The sequence below is a fragment of the Loxodonta africana genome, chromosome 8, assembly GCF_030014295.1.
Source record: "Loxodonta africana isolate mLoxAfr1 chromosome 8, mLoxAfr1.hap2, whole genome shotgun sequence".
Taxonomy (NCBI): Eukaryota; Metazoa; Chordata; class Mammalia; order Proboscidea; family Elephantidae; genus Loxodonta; species Loxodonta africana.
In genome coordinates this window covers 88616573-88634579 of record NC_087349.1, presented here as the reverse complement: position 1 = coordinate 88634579, position 18007 = coordinate 88616573, and the positions used below count along the sequence as shown (strand labels likewise).

General features: G+C 41.2%; 1 protein-coding gene across 1 annotated transcript in view; it reads left to right on the top strand.

Annotated features, from left to right (window-relative positions):
• Positions 1–18007, top strand: part of JAZF1 (JAZF zinc finger 1) — a 377709-nt gene that overhangs the window by 300763 nt on the left and 58939 nt on the right. Inside the window, exon 3 of the mRNA XM_064290103.1 lies at positions 9711–9907. Within this exon, the coding sequence (XP_064146173.1) occupies positions 9711–9907 (197 nt within the window). The remainder of the gene's footprint in view (positions 1–9710; positions 9908–18007) is intronic.

Sequence of the window (18007 nt, the reverse complement as noted above, 5' to 3'; positions counted from 1 at the left end):
TTTTCCCAATTTGATGGAAATAGAAAAGGAATGAAAAGGATGACAGAGAGTTGCCAAGAGGCATATTCCAGTTGGCCTCCAAACCAAAGAGTTGTGGTTGTAGTTTTCAGAAGTGGCTTTTTTTCTTGGCCTTGAAGATGAAAAAGACCATGGTTTACTCAGACTAAAATAAATCAAAACTAATTGCTTCACTGATAATTTATGCTGATCTGTGGCTTGAAATTGTGGTTGTTGGACCTGAAGCGGAGCTTTCATTAAGGAAGATTGACTGTATTATTTCTCAGTTGTGAAGAAAATACCAAATACTTATTGGAAATATACAAAGTAATGGTATTCAGGAAGGAGACTTTGTGTATTTATTGCAGTTATTTAGCTTTGGTGCATAGATTTCATTTGAGGGCTAAATTCAGGAAAATATACTGGTTTAAAAGAAAGAAAATTGGTTCCTAAGCATTGTCCACGGAACATCTAATAGTCTCTAGAACACTGTTCATGAGGATGTTTCCATTGGTCTGCAGTCTTCCAGTTGCTTGGGGTTGGGTGTGTGGGGGCCAGGAAGCGGGCCTCAGTGTGTCCCTCGGGAGGAGGACACTCAGCTCTTGCTCATTTTTCTTCCGGCTCTTGAAAAGGGCAAGCAACTAGATTCAGGTGCTTTTGTATCTGGCTTCTTACATGTTGCCCAGCATATTCTAAATGGATTGAGGTGAATTAAAGAGAGTTCCATTTTGGCCAACATTCCTTGAAATGGAAATTTTAGCAATGACAATGATGGGGGGATAAGTTATATATTTTTTAATAACTTATATCTAGAGACTAATTAACAATATTTTATTGTAAGCAATATATCATAATGTAAGCGTGATATAATTACAAAATGATAAAATGAAATCTTATATGGTAGCGTCTCTGCGTTTCAAAAAATTTCAAATAAATTCTTTCCTATTTTTATTATAATCTCAGAATAAAGGACCGTCTTTCTCAAAAAACAATTATTTTATTCTGAGATGCCCTCGTATTTTGTGTTAAAATATCTTTTATTTTTAATGAGAGACAGGTGATATAGATGATAGTTAGATAAGGTACACTTGGCAATATGAAAAGTGGCAACTCAATGTTAGTTATTAAACATTTTTAAAAATTTTAGGCCATTGAAGCTATAGTACACTATGGAGAATGTAAGTTAACTCTTGTAGTTAGTGGCCATCAAGTCAATTCCGACTCACGACAACCCCATGTGTGCAGAGTAGAACTGCTCCGTAGGGTTTTCAAGGCTGTGACTTGCGTCTTACAAGGCGCATCTGAGTGCTTTCAAAGGGCCAATTTTTCCACTAGTGTCAATTGTTTAACCATTTGCACCACCTAGGGAACCACCAACTAATTGTAACCACCTTTAAAAAAAAGGAAAAGAAAATAAATAAAACAAAATTTGTCTTTAAAGAGAGTAGATTAAGGGAAAGATCACTTCTTGTCTTTTTTCCTTGCCCTCCCCGCTTTTTCTCCCCTTTCCCCAAAATACAGAGAACATTTATAAGCAAAGCCAACTACATACCCAAAAGAAAAACCCAAACCCACTGCAATCAAGTCAATTCCAACTCATTGCAACCCTGCTACATAGTCTGATGAAATTAGCTTGCCCTGATGTCATGTATTTTGCACAGATTAGATTAGAACTCCTAAAAGACCAGGAACTACCTCCTTCCATATGTGCCACATATAAACTTGGTTAAGAAGAGCAAAGAGGAAAAAAAAAAAACAAAAAACCATATCACTTACTGCAACAAATCTGTCAGCTTTGGTTTGGTCTCTTAGAACGAAGTTTGATTCATTGGCCAGGTTACTTAAATTGTGCCCACATTCCATGTGAATATCTGATGAAATTAACAAAACCCTCTCCCAAGTATCCAACTGACGTGTTCAGATGGAGTGGGTTTTTCCTGGTGCTGCTTTTAGTTTTATTCTTTTGCATTAAAATTTTAATAGCAGCACAGTAAAGAGGCTCAGAGTTTTGGTGACACTGCAGAAATTTTTATGAAGCTTCAAAGTTGACCATGGGCTTCAGATCATGAAGTCAAAAATAGCTCTGAGATGAGAAGTCAAACATACGATCATCTGAGACATTACAAGAAACTTTCTGATACTAGTGTCATTTGTAGGTCCAAATTTCCTTTCAGCCACTGAAAAGAAGAACATGTATTAAGTCCCGGATCACCAGCAAAGACCATTCTGTCCATGAGGGGGCGCTGACAATGATCGCACCACTTGAAGCTTCCAGGTCAGGTTTCACTGGCCAGCTGTTTTAACCAAATACTCCTTCAGCTTCACTGTGGTTTTAAGTTGCTGCTAAAATGAGAAGATCTGTCCCATGAATTTATTAGCAGATATGTGTTCTGAAAGCCATCATTATGTTGGGGCTTCAAGCAGAGCGGCCAGACTCTTTGACATGTGGGCCACATATGATCGCTTGCTGAGATGTACCCATTAGTCCCATTGTCATTTCCCACAGCCTTTATTTGAGTGTCCCGTGGGTTGCTTTGCTTAGTTACTGGCTCTCTGTCCATGCTTGTCCTGGATTGCATATAGGACTAGCCAGAGAAAAGACAGGCCCATAACCTCCAGGTTGGACTCAACACTGGAATGTTTGATTGTATTCTTGTCATGTCAGAAATCCCGTTGTCTGGAGAGATGAATGACCAGATTTGGGAGTGCTCAGAATCCCGTGGTATCTGCCAACTCCCAGCAGCTTTCCTCAAAGGCTTTCTGGGTTTCACAAACTTGTTTTCACTGAAAAATGGCAATACCCAAAGGGCCATTGAAAAAAGCAGAACAAAGCTTTTGAACTTCAAATGCATAGTTGGACTTGGTTCTTTGTACAGAGGTCTGGTTGTGGGCCACGTCAGAGGCTTGTGCAACTTTATGAATCTCCGAAGTACAGGACAGCCTTTAACTGGATAGAAAGACTTCTCAATAAATGAGGGGGAGGGAAGCATCAGCTAGCCCCATGGAGTACCTTCTCCTGCTCATCCTGCACGAAAAGCCCTCTACAATTTGATTCTTGATACATCGAGGCAGGGAAGTAAAGAGGAAGTGCGTGGGTTTATAGATGACCCCCCCCACCACCCTCGGTATGTTGTCCCTAACGAGAGGAACCTTCCCGTTGTAGCCTACCTACCAGAAAGTCACCTACTTGAATTTGCCTGTTATGGCAGACAAAACCAGTTGCTGTCGAGTTGATTACCACTCATGCCGACCCCATGTGTGTCAGAGCAGAACTGTGCTCCACAGGGTTTTCTTTCTTTTTTAAAAAAGTTTTCTTTGGAGGGGTGAAAATATACTCAGCAAAACCCACTGCCATTCCACAGTTTCTAGACGTAATGGTTACCTTCTTCACATTGTGTCAGCATTCTAGTTATTTCTGTTCTAGTTGTTTCACTTCCATTTACTTAAACTCCCTGACCTCCAGCCTCTCATCTGTGCTTTAAAATAGCTGTCGACCCTTGGTCTTTTATACTTTTTTTTTTTTTTCTTAAATACATTACTCAAGGGTGACAATCTTACTCTTTGGGCTAAACTGCTACTTAGCTTAAAGGTGACTTCGGAGGGTGGTTTCAATTCAAGGTTTGAAGAGCAACTGACGGTCGTAGTCTTGAGGTCTCCTCCAACCTCAATAGGTGCACTAAATCTGGATTCTTTAGGAACTTGAAGTTCCATTCCACATTTTTCTCCCTTTGTATCAGGATTCATCTATCATGTCTCTGATCAGAACATTCAGTAGAGGTAACCGGGTACCATCTAGTTCTTCTGGTCTCAAGATGGAGGAGGCAGTGGTTCATGGAGACACTCAGTACAGGTTATAGGGTTTTCAATGGCTGATTTTTCATAAATAGATTGCCAGGCCTTTCTTCTGAGATACCTCTTGGTATACTTAAATTTCTAACCTTCTTCTTAGCAGCCAAGCGCTTAACTGTTTGCACTAACCAGATTGCAGGAGTACCTTAATAAATGCCTGCAGAATCAGTACAGGTGGGTGTTCATACACAGAGACCCTCTTTCTTGAGTGGCAGCTCATGATGGTAATAGCCAAGAAGTAACCAAACTGCTGGCATAGGTGTCAGAGATGAAAGATTTGTGAGCTAGGGTTTCCAGAGTAAGTGTCCTTCACGTCTATTATGGATAGGATGAACCAGGAACCTGATATTTACCAAGCACAAAGTGCCAAGCCCTGTTCTAAATGCTTTACATGTATTATTTCATTTCATTCTCACAATGACCCTGTGAGGTAGGCACAGCTACCATCACCATTGACAGATGAGAAAACTGAGGCATAGAGAGATTCAGTAACTTGCCTGAGGTCACACAGCTATAGAGCACAAGGTAGAACCTAGACAGTCTATCTCCAAAGCCCACTTTCTTAACCATCGCATTAATGTTTTCATTAGTGACCTGTTAGCAGGTCAAGAAATCAGTGTGGTGGTCATGATCCAGCATAGTGTGTTAGAATGAAATAGGAGAGAAAAACATCAGAGTTTATCCCATCTAATAAGGATTATTTCATGAAAAGTTTATTTCAGATGCTGACATAAATATTCTCAGGTCCACAATTCCTTATCCTTGAGTCCAGAAATGTTTCATAATTCATAATTCTTCAGATCTTAGAAAGTTAAAGCAGTACAAATACTGCATATTACATAACAATTCCAGCAGGGCCTGGGGCAGCACCTTGCAGTCAAACACATTAATATTTATGCGGTGAAGCATATGAATGTTTACACCTAATGTGATGAATAAAGTGTGTAAATAGCCTTTCAGAGTACAAATTAGCGCTTGTCTTTCAGTGAGTTTTGGCGCCAAACTAATTAAAAAAAACTTTCCAGGTTTCAAGGCTTTGGGCATTTTAAAATTGCAGATTACAGACCTTCTTATACATATGTGTGTCTGAGTCTCAATATGAGATATATTTCTTATAATGGATGGAGGTCAAAAATTCTGAAGAACACTGCACTGTGGTATTGCTGGAATCATTCACTGTTAGAACTGGGAAGGACCTTTGGGGTGATATATTCTGTATATCCATTAAACCGAAACTCCTCAATTTTAAAAAATTGAAAAATCAGGGCCAGACAGAAAGCGTTGTGACTTGACGAGGCACAGCTCAGGTCCCCGGACCACACGCCCTCTCCAGAGTCAAGTAATAACAGCCAGCCCACACCACATGTGTCAGAGTCTGGACTCTGTTCAAGATTCTCCAAAGAGAGACTGAAGTGTTTGGAGTGGTCACCTCCAATTCTGCTTTCTCCAGCGCCTGTGGACATCGGCTCATTTCCCCAGCAGGACACTTACACTCATATTTTGGCCATTGGGTCAGGTAGCAGTGGAATCTCTGTCCAGATTCCAGCAAACACTGTAAATTTCCTGAGTTTGTGGTTTAAACTGGTCTCCCTGGACCAGCAGTTGACATTTTCCCCCTGTGGTGTGTTATATTCATATTTCCATGTTTAACATGTCAGACTGAATGAACGTTGTGGTCTAAGGATTTAAAAGATTTATAAGGGAGTCTTGGAAATTTACTTTAGGAATATGTGCTTCCCCTAGCAATAACAAATACTACTACAAATGACCATATTAAATTAAAGTAACTTAGGCATTTCTGATTTGTAGGAAAGTTAAAATTAATCTTACGGTGGTTTCAGTTTCAAAATGAAAACATTGCTTTGCCTGACCGCAGATTTCCAGGCTGTTAGTCAACAGGGAAAGTACTTCAGGTGACTTTTTTCTTTCAAAAATATCCAGTTTTCTCTGTGTGCAGGGAAACAGTAAAATTGTCTCCCCAGATGATTTCCTGGCCATTGGAAATCTGCCCACGTTTTAACAGACAGCTGTAATGATGGAACATTGCTTAAGAACTTCAAGGTTTAGTAAGTCTCAAAAAATAGGTAAAGTTATAATGAATGAGTGGAAGGGGAAGAACAGTGGGATAGGGTAGGGGGGAAACTGGCCAGTTGTAACCAGCATTCTCAAGGTATTTGTATGCCCTGCGCATGTGTGTTGTCACCTGGAATATGTTGTGTAGTGGTACAGCAAGGTTGCTGTGATTTATGGGTTGTATCTCCAAGTTTACAGATTGACTAAGATGGCTTGTCTGGTAGGAAGTGGATCCAGAATCAGGGCCAGGGCTGCCTGCCCCCAATAAGGCTGCAGACCCCATAGGGTTTCCAAGGCTATAAATCTCTACGGAAGCAGATTGTCACGTCTTTCTCCAGCGGAACCGCTGATGGTTTCGAACTGCCAGCCTTTCGATTAGCAGTCAGTTGCTTTAACCACTGCGCCACCCACTGCAGCCAACTCTGTGGGGCCCTGGTGGTACAGTGGTTAAGAACTTGGCTGCTAACCAAAAGGTTGGCAGTTGGAATCTACCAGCTGCTCCTTGAAAACACTATGGGGGAGTTCTGCTCTGTCCTACAGGGTCGCTGTGAGTTGGAACCCGTTGAGCAGCGATGGGTTTGGTTTTGTTTGGTGTTTTTTTGGAGGGTTTTGTTTTTCGGATCCCCAAGTTCACAATCACCAATTCAGGACAGAAGAGGGAGAGGGAGGCAAGGGAGGGCAGCAGTGCTTTCTGAGTGTGTTTCATGTTTAATGCTTTTACAGTGGGTGCCTCATTCCCTGTTCTAAAACTTACTCAAACTATAAGCCAAAACTAAATTGTCATGTGTAACTGACCAAACCCAGGCAGGGGTGATGGTGGAGGACCGTGTGTGTGACTATACCGTGGTTCTTTTATGTCTGAGCTGTAGGAGAGTATTTGTTTTACAGTAAGAATCATGAGCTATTGATACTTTTTAACCAGAGTGAGAGAAGACAAGGGAGAAGCCTCAGTTTGGGGCAAAAAGTTTCTATCTGACTGTGTGTGTGCACTATCTGGTCGGATTCCCAGCCAGACATTCCACAAGTGGAGCTTCACTATACATGAGGCATATACCAGAGCCGTAAACATGAAGCATCTGCTCAAGAAACCTGAAGTTAAGTAAGGTAGACAAAATATGTAGACATAACCATATGATAATACTTCTGCATTTCGAGCCAGGTAGTATATATGTGACCTCACTGAATCCTCATAGCAGTCCTGTGAAGCAGGCGCGTGTTACCAGCACGTCTTCTTAGGTCATAGACATTCAGACTCACAAGACACACCCGCCGGCCACCTTTGGCACTGGGTCTGTTCAGAAGGTTAGAGGATAGAGCCCCTGCTTACCAGCGGGGCAGCGGCGGACCTTCTTTTCCCGAGTCCTCGCAGCAGCACGCAGAGCAGCCAGCTCAGATGCAGAGAGATGAGATATACCTCCGGCAGGGGCGGGAGCTGTTCTGGCGTAAGAAGCCTTGAACCCCACAGGTGTCAGTAGCCACTGTGACACTTCACAGGCGTAGTTCTCAGGGTCTGCACAAGAGACATGTCCAGTGCTCAGTCTCCGTGCTAAGAAAGCCCAAAGCTCTGGCTTCCTGTCAGGAGCGTATAGATTGTTTCTAGCTGTCCCCAGTCCAGATGTAATTTACCACAAGTAGTGTTGCCTCATAGCATAGTTGATGTACATCTTAGTAAGTTACCAGAGTTAACCAAAGGTCAAATTCTCATGCAGAAGGGGAAAAGATTTCTGTTATTATTTTTTTTTTTTAATATAGTTATTGGTTTATTAACTTGCCTCAGCTCACCCTGGCTTGTCTGACTCCAGATACCATGTTCTTAGTTAAAATGCAAGGTGTAAACATTTTATTCTACTCCATAGCATATCTGTGTCTATTTTACTATTTTAAAAACTAATTTGAATTACATCAAGAATGGAGCCCTGGTGGTGCAGTGGTTTAAGAGCTTGGTCACTAACCAAAAGGTCAACAGTTCGAATCCACCAGCTGCTCCTTGGAAACGTTATGGGGTAGTTCTACTCTGTCCCATAGGGTTGCTATGAATCGAAATCGACTCTATGGCTATGGATTTAGTTTTTTTGTTTGTTTGTTTACCATTGAGCATAATTGATCTTCCTGGAAGAAGCAGCATGTTTATCTTGTGGTTTTGCCCACTTCCTGGCATACTACATACCCCAATTTGAGAAGCTCAGCACTCTGCCAGTTAGTAGCTCTACTTTGAATAATAAAAGAAAGCACTGGTTCCTTGCTTTTCTCTGAGAGTCCACATTTTGAGTAGGGGTTTATGAGGAGGGAACAAAGAAGTTGTAAGAGCAGTAAAACCAACTTTGTATCTGAAAATAAATGAATACCTGTCTGCCAGGTGCAAGCAATTCTGTTTTGCATTGTAGTCCTTCTTTTTAAATCATCACCATCTTGTAGCACACGACCTAATAGCTCAAGGCAAAGCATGTAGCTTTATTACAGTTCGGTTGTACGTATAAAAACAACTTTATATATCTAGACTGTATTGCAGAAGCCATTCAAGAAATGTGCCATCCATGTTCCAAGTATAAACGTAGAAATTTTAAGACACTGTAACACTATCACTGTTGTTTCATTGGGTGTTTGGTAACTCTAAGCTTTGACTGTGCATGAGAATTATCCATGATTTCCTAAACTTCATAGTGTAGTGAAGAAAAACATTGAGAAATTTTGTAGGCAGACTGAATGGATTGGATAAAATACCATGTGTAAGTGAATGGAGTTGGTTTATGATGAAGTGTATGGAAACAGTCAAAACACAATTGATGGGGCCACAGAGAGGCCTAGGGACAAGCCGATGTTCTGTTTCTGAGCCTGGGTGGTGGGCACAGGTGGTGGTTTTGTTACCTGAACACTTCCAGAGACTCTTTATTCACTGTGCTTTCTGTCGCAGTTTCCAAAAACGCAGCAGACAAAGTCTGTCTGCCTGTAATACAAAAGGATGTGTGCTCTTTGGGTAAGAGATGACATTTTATAATATGTTCTGAACCTCATATTACATGAATTTATGAAATGTTAGATAACACAGTGAGAAGAGGACACTCTCTGAATGTTACTGGCAGAAGAGAAATGTTGAGAGAATAACTTTGAACCTTTTACTGCTGTCTTCTCCTCTTGATTCTTCGTGGGGAAGTTTGCTCAGTCATTTGGCCGATGTTTACTGTGGTGGACACGGCAGTGTGCGAGGAACGATGGTAGGGCCTGGAGTCTTTTCCTTCAGGCTGATGGTCAGGGGAGGCAAGACCTTCAGTCAGCTAAAAGAAGTTTGAAAACGCAAATTACAATATGAGAGCACAGAGTAACAAAAACGTAGAGTTTTCATGAGGCCATATGTGTTAAGTCTCAGCTAGTGGTATGAACAGTAAATATTACCTAACTACAGAGGATGGAAGCACCCTCTATTTAGGAGTGGTTAAGAATTTTGAGGAGGCGGGTATTCTATGGGTTGAAAGAAAGGAGACTTTCTAAGAGAGGAAATCTTGTAATGAGGTCATTGATGTGAGTACAGGTATGTCCTTTGTATATAAATTTTCTAGCAAGGAAAATACCCATAGGGAAGAAATAGACCTGCCTTTGAGGAACCTTAAGACAACAAGATAGAAGATAAACTCATTTTGGAGGAAAAGGGAAGTTGTCAGTTTTTGATACTGGGACTGATCTGTGAACAAGTCCCTTCTCAGGGTCTAGTATTTGTCAAATTCCCAGGTTAACTGGTCCTAAGCCCTGGTGCTCTGTAAATGGCCCAGGTTACTTACCTTCTCTTGTTGCTTCAGATTCATGACGGATGCTGCCCGCCGAGAGCAGGAGTCCCTGAAAAAGAAGATTCAGCCGAAGCTCTCACTGACTCTGTCCAGTTCGGTGTCTCGAGGGAATGTGTCTACTCCACCGCGCCACAGCAGTGGAAGCCTTACTCCCCCCGTGACCCCGCCCATCACCCCCTCCTCTTCATTCCGCAGCAGCACGCCAACAGGTGAGTGACTTGGTCCCTCATGATGAGAAGTGAGAGGGTGTGTGTGATTGCACGCACGTGCGTGCACTCATCCACCCATACATTTGTGTGCACCTGTCTGTATGGGGGCAGAAGGAGCAGGGACAGATGATGATTCAGACACGCCACTTCTGTGACCCTTCACTGGTCTCTGTAGAGTATGTTGACTCATTCATCTATTACTAACGCAGGAACTATTTACAGATTGTTGTGTTAACATGTATATGATGACTTCATAGATACTTTTGAAAGCCCTTACCACATTTGTTATGAATGGATGAAGTAACACAGTGTCTTTGGTCAGGCCAATGTGGGTGGGGTAGATGAAATAAGATTGGCATATGTCAAAAAAAAATTTTTTTTTTTTATGTCAATTAGTGTTGAAGCTGTGGGTTGGGTGTCCAGATCGGTTCATTATACCATTCTGTTTTTGCATTTTTGAAAATTTACATAATAAAATAATTTAAAAAAAAAATAGTTCCAGTGCCTACTATGTACCAGGCACTATGCAAAGCACTGAACTACCAAAAAACCAAGCCCATTGCCATTGAGTCATTTCCAACTCATAGTGACCCTATAGAACAGAGTAGAATTGCTCCATGGGGTTTCTGAGGAGTGGCTGGTGGATTCAAACTGCTGACTTTTTGGTTAACAGCTGAGCTCTTAACCACTGTGCCACCAGGGATCCTGGTGAACTACAGGAGTAAGCAAAAAGTGGTCATCTCTCACCATTCTCCAAGAGCTTACGTCCAGTGGAGAATGTCGACTTTCCAGGGGGTCAATAAGAACGCTTTGTCTTCCCCTCTCAAATGTGGAACCGATTGTAAAATAAAACAGGAGTCAGATACGAACACCAAAATACCAGCTTTATCACTGCATAAAGTTAAACTGCAGAATGGAGCGTGCATCTGTAACAACTGGACTTCTCGGTATATCTCCCCAGCATTTAACTTATTTCCCAAACTGCCCTTCTAAGCTCACCCGAGTGGGGAGCAAGCCAGAGTTCACCCAGGCCTGGTGCACTGCTGCATACTTAGCCCCTTCTTCCCAATTCAGTGATCCATTAAGTCATTGCTCCTTCCTGGACAGCAGTGAGTGGAGAAGGCTGGAAGGACCCCACTTCTTCGTTTACTCATCTGAATACCTGTTGCTGTCAAGTCGATTCTGACAGAGGAGAACTGCCCCATAGGGTTTCCAGGGAGCAGCTGGTGGATTCAAACTGCCAGCCTTTTGGTTAGTAGCCGCAGCTCTTAGTCACGGCACCACCAGGGCTCCGCTCATCTGAATAACAGGGAGTATATCCTCTTTCATGACCCTTCCTAAGTTAGGGGCATGTCGTTGTTGTTGTTGTTGGGTGCTGTCGAGCTGATTCTCGCTCATAGCAACCCCATATGACAGAGTACAACCGCCCCATAGGGTTTCCTAGGCTGTAATTTTTATGGGAACAGATTGCCAGATCTTTCTCCCACAGAGCTGCTGGATGTATTTGAACTACTAACCTTTCAGTTAGCAGCTGAGCACTTAACTGTTGCACCACCAGAGCTCCTTTATGGGGCTGTAAACCAAAACCAAAACCAAACCAAACCACCAACCCCATTGCCGTCCAGTCGATTCCGACTCATAGCAACCCGATAGGACAGAGCAGAACTGCCCCATAGGGTTTCCCAAGAGCACCTGGTGGATTAGAACTGCCAATCTTTTGGTTAGCAGCCATAGTTCTTAACCACTAGGCTACCAGGGTTTCCTTGTAGGGCCATAGACAAGCATTAATCTAATAAAAACACAAATAAATATAAACTTGTAACCATGACAGGTGCTACATACATAAAGATACACCCAGAGAAAGGTTTGACCCAGTCAGGAGGGGCTTCCTCTTAAGGTTAAGTAGGAGTCAGGTAGGTAAAGAGGGAGGGAGGAGCCTTCCAGACAGAGATAACAAAATTTGCAAAAGTTTTGTGGTGAAGGCTGGGTGGTCGGAACAAGAGGATAACCAGCATGTAAGATGAAGCTGAGGAGATAGGCAGGGACCAGGCTGTGCAGGGTCTTGTGGGTCTTAACTAAAGATTTTGGTCAATCCTATGAGCAAAGAGAAGCTGCTGGTAATCACACCATCATCTCCTTAATGCCACCCCCTTGACTGTGAGTGAAAAGTTTTAATATCTCTTTCAGTTTATATATTTCTTTTTCACCCATCTTCCGTCAAGGGAGGTGACTACAGTAGCATTTCTCAAAGAGTGTTTTCAGAACATTAATTTCATAAAATATGAATTGGTGTTAAGGGGAAAAGGGATTCCCAGATAACCTTGGAGGAAATGATGAGTTAAACTAGCTTCTTTAATGCAGAGCATCTGCAAGCCTTTAATTTGATAATATACGTTGTTTTACTTCAACAGAAGGATTTATTAAGTTCCCCAAACTTAGTTGCTCTGATTGTTGTTATCAGGTGCTGTCGAGTCGGTTCCAACTCATAGTGACCCTATGTACGACAGAACGAAACACCCAGTCCTGCGCCATCCTCACAATCATTGTTGTACCTGAGCCCAGTGTTGCAGCCACTGTGTCAGTCCTTCTTGTTGAGGGTCTTCCTCTTTTTCACTGACCCTCTACTTTTCTAAGCATGATGTCCTTCTTTAGGGACTAGTAGCTCTTGATAATGTGTCCAAAGTACATAAGACAAAGTCTTGCCATCCTCCTTTCTAAGGAGCACTCTGGCTGTACTTCTTCCAAGACAGATATGTTCCTTCTTCCGGCAATTCATGATGTATTCAATATTCTTCGCCAACACTATAGTTCAAAGGCATCAATTCTACCTGGGTCTCCCTTATTCATTGTCCAGCTGTTCACATGCATATGAGGCATTTGAAAATACCCTGGCTTGTGTCAGGTACACCTTAGTCTTCAAGGTAACATCTTTGCGTTTTAACACTTTAAAGAGGTCTTTTGCAGCAGATTTGCCCAGTGCAATACATTGTTTGGTTTATTGACTGCCGCTTCCGTGGGTGTTGATTGTGGATACAAGTAAAATGAAATCCTTGACAGCTTCAGTCTTTTCTCCCATTTGTCATATGATCGTGCTTATTGGTCCAGTTGTGAGGATTTTTGTTTTCTTTATGTTGAGGTGTAACTCATACTGAAGGCTGTGGTCTTTTATCTTTATCAGTAAGTGCTTCAAGTACTTTTCATTTTCAGCAAGTAAGGTTGCATCTTGCAGGTTTTTAGTCAGTCGTCCTTATGCAGTGTTCTTCATATAGTCTGGCTTCTCAGATTATTTACTCAGCATACAGATTGAATGAGTATGGTGAAAGGATACAACCCTGACATAAACCTTTCCTGATTTTAAACCACACAGGGGATAACTTTTTGACAGACACCTGTGTTCAGTTCAGGATTGGGTATTTTGAAGAAAGGATGGGGAGGTAGGGCAGACAGACCGGAGTTCATCCTGAATTTTGACCTTTACAAATAGTATTACCTCGGGCAAGTCATTAATAATGCCCATGATACAGGTTTTTGTGTGAGAGTTAAATGTGTTACCGTATGTATGCTCCCAAACCAAACCTGTTGCCCTTGAGTCGATTCCAACTAGTAGGGTAGAGTAGAACTGCCCCATAGGGTTTCTAAGAAGTGACTGGTGGATTCGAACTGACGAACTTTTGGTTAGCAGATGAGCTCTTAACCACTGTGCCACCAGCACTCCTGTATGTACCCAGCATTCAATAAATGTTCAACTCTTTGGTCTGGGGTTTGGTCTAGGAACTTTAGGACAAAATCTAGGGCCATTCTTCTATGGAGGATGAATTGGTTCATTTGTGTTAGACATTTGTCCATTTTCTTAGGTGGTCCACCATGATTCCCTTATATCTTATTCTGAGAAGATCTTTGTGTAATGTTTATGGTATAAATCTAAGGAATGAAAGAGAATTCTGCTGTTAGATGGTAGTGTAATTCTGTTATCTTCTTTTCTGGGCATTTCTATGAATAATTCTCAAAAATTATGGGGGCAGTGTCTACCTGGGTGAGTTTTATACCTGAGGTGTTGTGGGCTGATTCATGTCCAACACCAGATAACCGTGACTACCCCAATTAGTGTAACGGGTGCCTTAGAACCCCATGAAAATAAAGACAGTTTAAAAGTGAGAGTCTATTTTCATGTAAGAATGTGTGGAAGAAATGGAATCATTTCCTTTCCTTCAGACATAAAGAAATCTTTCTGACACCTAGCCTATTTTAGCAATTTCCCACTGAGAGAATTAATTTATGTTGTGGTAAAGATGTATCATTTTCAGTCTGTCAAGATCATTGGTAAGTTATTTGCTGCTTGAAGAACATTCCATATAAACATCAAAAATTAGCAGGGGAAATGGTTTATTAAACCCCTTACCCTGTAGAGTTTTGATTGTGTATACATTTTTCAATGTTTGGAATGTTATTTTACCTGTTATTAGAGAAATCAGCTTCTCTTGCCTGACTAATGTGGCTTCAGTCACTTTCATTGCCAGATTATAAATAATATTTTATGTTTCCACCTCCTAAATTCACTCTTCCAAGCTCCATATTCAAGCTATGTTCCTGGTTCAAAATAATAGCCTTCTAGTAGCAAAATTCATCTATAAAATAGTCTTCAAAATAGACTGTCTGGACTAAACTGACTTAGAGGTCATCTTCATTTTAGAGTTTCAAGTATTTGTGAAGTGTTCTTGGAATGACAATTCATTTTGCAATTTCTACATCCTAGGAGAATCTTCTTTTTCATTTTCTATTCTTTGTTTTCTTTTAATATATAAAAAAAAAGTATTCATTTAAGGAACACCTAGAACAATTTAAATCATAGATGGGCAAACTTTTTCGGTAAATGACCAGATAATAAATACTTAAGGTTTTGCAGGCCATGAAGTCTCTTTCAGCCCTCTTCAGTCTGCTACTGTAGTATAAAAATAGCTATAGACATACATAAAGGAATGGGCATGGTGTGTTCCATTAAAACTTTATTTACAGAAGCGGGTAGTAGGCTGCTTGAGCATTGTGCTCTTTTAAGAACTCTTTATATGGGATCAAAGTAACAGCAGCACCTCAGCAACTTGAAAGGTTAAACAGGAACTTTAGGGGGCAGTGAGTTTATGTTAATGAAAGAGGAACAACTCAGAAAAGGAGGGTGAGAATGTTTGCCCAACTCAAAGAATGTAATCAATGTCGCTAAATTATACATGTAAAAACTGTTGAACTGGTATTTGTTCTGCTGTGTATATTCTCAACAACAACAAGATAAAATTTAAAAAGTGTATACAAAAAGAAAAAGGCAGGCTGGATTTGGTCTGTGGGCCATGGTTGGCTGGCCCCTGATTTAAATCTTGGAGATGTGTAATTTGAATACAAACGATTAAATTCTCTGAAAATAAAATGTTAAAACAATTCATACCCTTCTCCTTTAAAAATAATATCTAAAGGATAATTGGAGCCCTGGTGACAAAGTGGTTAAGAGCTATGGCTGCTAACCAAAAGGTCAGCAGTTCAAATCCACCAGTCACTCCTTGGAAACCCTATGGGGCAGTTCCACTCCATCTTAATATGGTTGCTATGAGTCTGAATCAACTCGATGGCAACGGGGGAAAGTATAATTACTAAGGGAAAGGGGAATAACATTTGTTGAGTGCTTATTATGTCCTTTATGTATGATAACTGTGTTTAATCTTAACACCAGGCCCACCAAGACAGATAGTATTGTTCCAATATACAGATAAAGAAATAGAGACTTAATAAAATTAAATAACTTGCACAAGGCCCCAAGCCTGTCTACTCAAAGAACGTGTCTTTCCAGTATAACCACACTTGCTTTCTACATTAGTTCTTATGATTACATTAATACCTTTTTAAAAACTCTTAGTAGACCTTCAGCATCTAGTTGCCCAAATTACTGTTACCTGACAACTCCAAAGTCAAGATATAAAAAGTCGCTGAGGCTCTGAGACTGTGGCTCAACCTCATTTACAGTGACTGCCGTGTTTACCCCACCCTACCATCCGAAGAACATACCTGGAATGAAGGACTTGAGGGTTTAGTTTAGCCAGAGTTTTCTTTAAGGGTAAGCTGGAGCCGGCTCCAAAGAGCCAATTGTTTAATATTCTGGTTTCAAGAAACTGTTGTTAACTTGAAATTGGCCATGGTGGGAGTATTTATACCACTGCAGTTTGCGAAGGTACATATCAGGGCTCCCCCTCCCCTTTACCATCACACCACGGTTTTGTCCTTTTAGTATTTACCAGATTAATCTTAGTTTGTCATTCAAGGAATCATGGTCCTAATCGTGTCTGTGAATAAACCTAAAGCAAAAATTAATCACCGATAAATAAATAAATAATGGCCCGTTCAAACAATGGATCCCTTAGCAGCTGTTCACGACAGTGTCATAGGTCACTGTGTAATGACATGGAGAGGTTCTCACATTATGTATCATAGAATTGGATAGCAGAACTGTATGGGCAATATGATCCAAATTTTATTTTTTATGCCCCAAAAGCTAACCATGATTACCTTAATTGATAGGAAGATGGGTGCTATTTATTTTCTTTCCGTATTTTCTAAATTTTCTAAAATGAACCTCCATTGCTTTTGCTATTAAAACAACTGTTAAGTACATATAATTAGGAGATAGAATCACTGGCAAAAAAAAAAAAGTTAAATGGATTTCTTTCCATTAATTTAATTGATTGACCTTTTGGGGAGAGGGAAGAAGCCCATCCTATCGGAAAGGACTAGGTCAGCTTTTACATCCATCATTAGCAAGCAGGTTACCTTGGTTATCAGTGCTTATAGCTGAGAAAGGGAACCTCTTAAACCGACAGACCAGACCCACTGCCATTTAGTTGATTCCGGCTCATAGCAAACTCTGTAAGGCAGGATAGAACTGCCCCATAGGGCTTCCAAGGCTGTAATTCTTTATGGAAGCAGACTGACACATCTTTCTCTCACGTGAGCTGCTGACCTTTTGGTTTGCAGCTGAGCAGTTTTAACCACTGTGCCACCAGACCTCAGCCTCTTAAATAGTGGCTGTCAATCAGGCGAACATCAAAATCACCTGAGAAGTTCTTAAACTTCTTCTGCCCAGGCTCCACCCCCAGAGACTGAGTTGGTAGGCGGGGCTTGGGCACTGGGAGTTGTCATCATTTGGATTCTATCTCCCATCACCCATTGCTGTTGAGTCAGTTCCTATTTAGAGTGACCCTGTAGGATAGGGTAGAACTGCCCTATAGGATTTCCAAGACTGTAGTCTTCGCGGAAACAGACTGCCGTATCTTTCCCCCACTAAGCCGATGGTGGGTTCAAACCACCAACTTTTCGGTTGGCAGCTGAGCTCTTAACCACCGCGTCACCAGGGCTCCTTGGATTCCAACTAGGGCTAAGTAATTCTAACCTACAGCCAGAGTTCAGAACCACTGTTTTAAAATGTGAACCATCTCCTTGTAGTATTTGTTTTCTCTTGCTTTTTTTTTTTTTTTTTCTTGCTTGAGTTAACATGCTTGTCTTGCTTGTCTAGAGAAAGGTTACTGTGGTCCATTTGCTTGGGCTCCAGAGATGAATCCAGTGGGACTGAACAGATACTCACGCATGTCTTAACGGGGAAGCCGTGGAAAGAGTTGGCTGGATTTCTAGTTATGATAGCATTGCATAGTCTCTCCTGGAAAATATTTGTATATATATTTTGGCCCACTCAGGGGGAAAAAATTCAAGTATGAAACCAGAAAAAGGCACCCAAGGAAATTAAACCTCTTTTTTTTTTTTTTGCTTTCTTATTTAGACTGTAACTAATGTGGAGCCCTGGTGGCGCAGTGGTTAAGAGTTTGGCTGCTAACCAAAAGGCTGACAGTTTGAATCCACCAGCCACTCCTTGGAAACCCTATGGGGCAGTTCTATTCTGTCCTTGTAGGGTCACTATGAGTCGCAATCGACTCAATAGCAATGGGTTTTTTTTTTTTTTTCTTTTTCTTTTAAATAACTAATGTCAAGTCATAGATTTTATCTATTAATGCGAAACTTAAGTTTTTACATTGTTTCATTCTGCTTCATATTCTTTTGTCTCCTCCTATT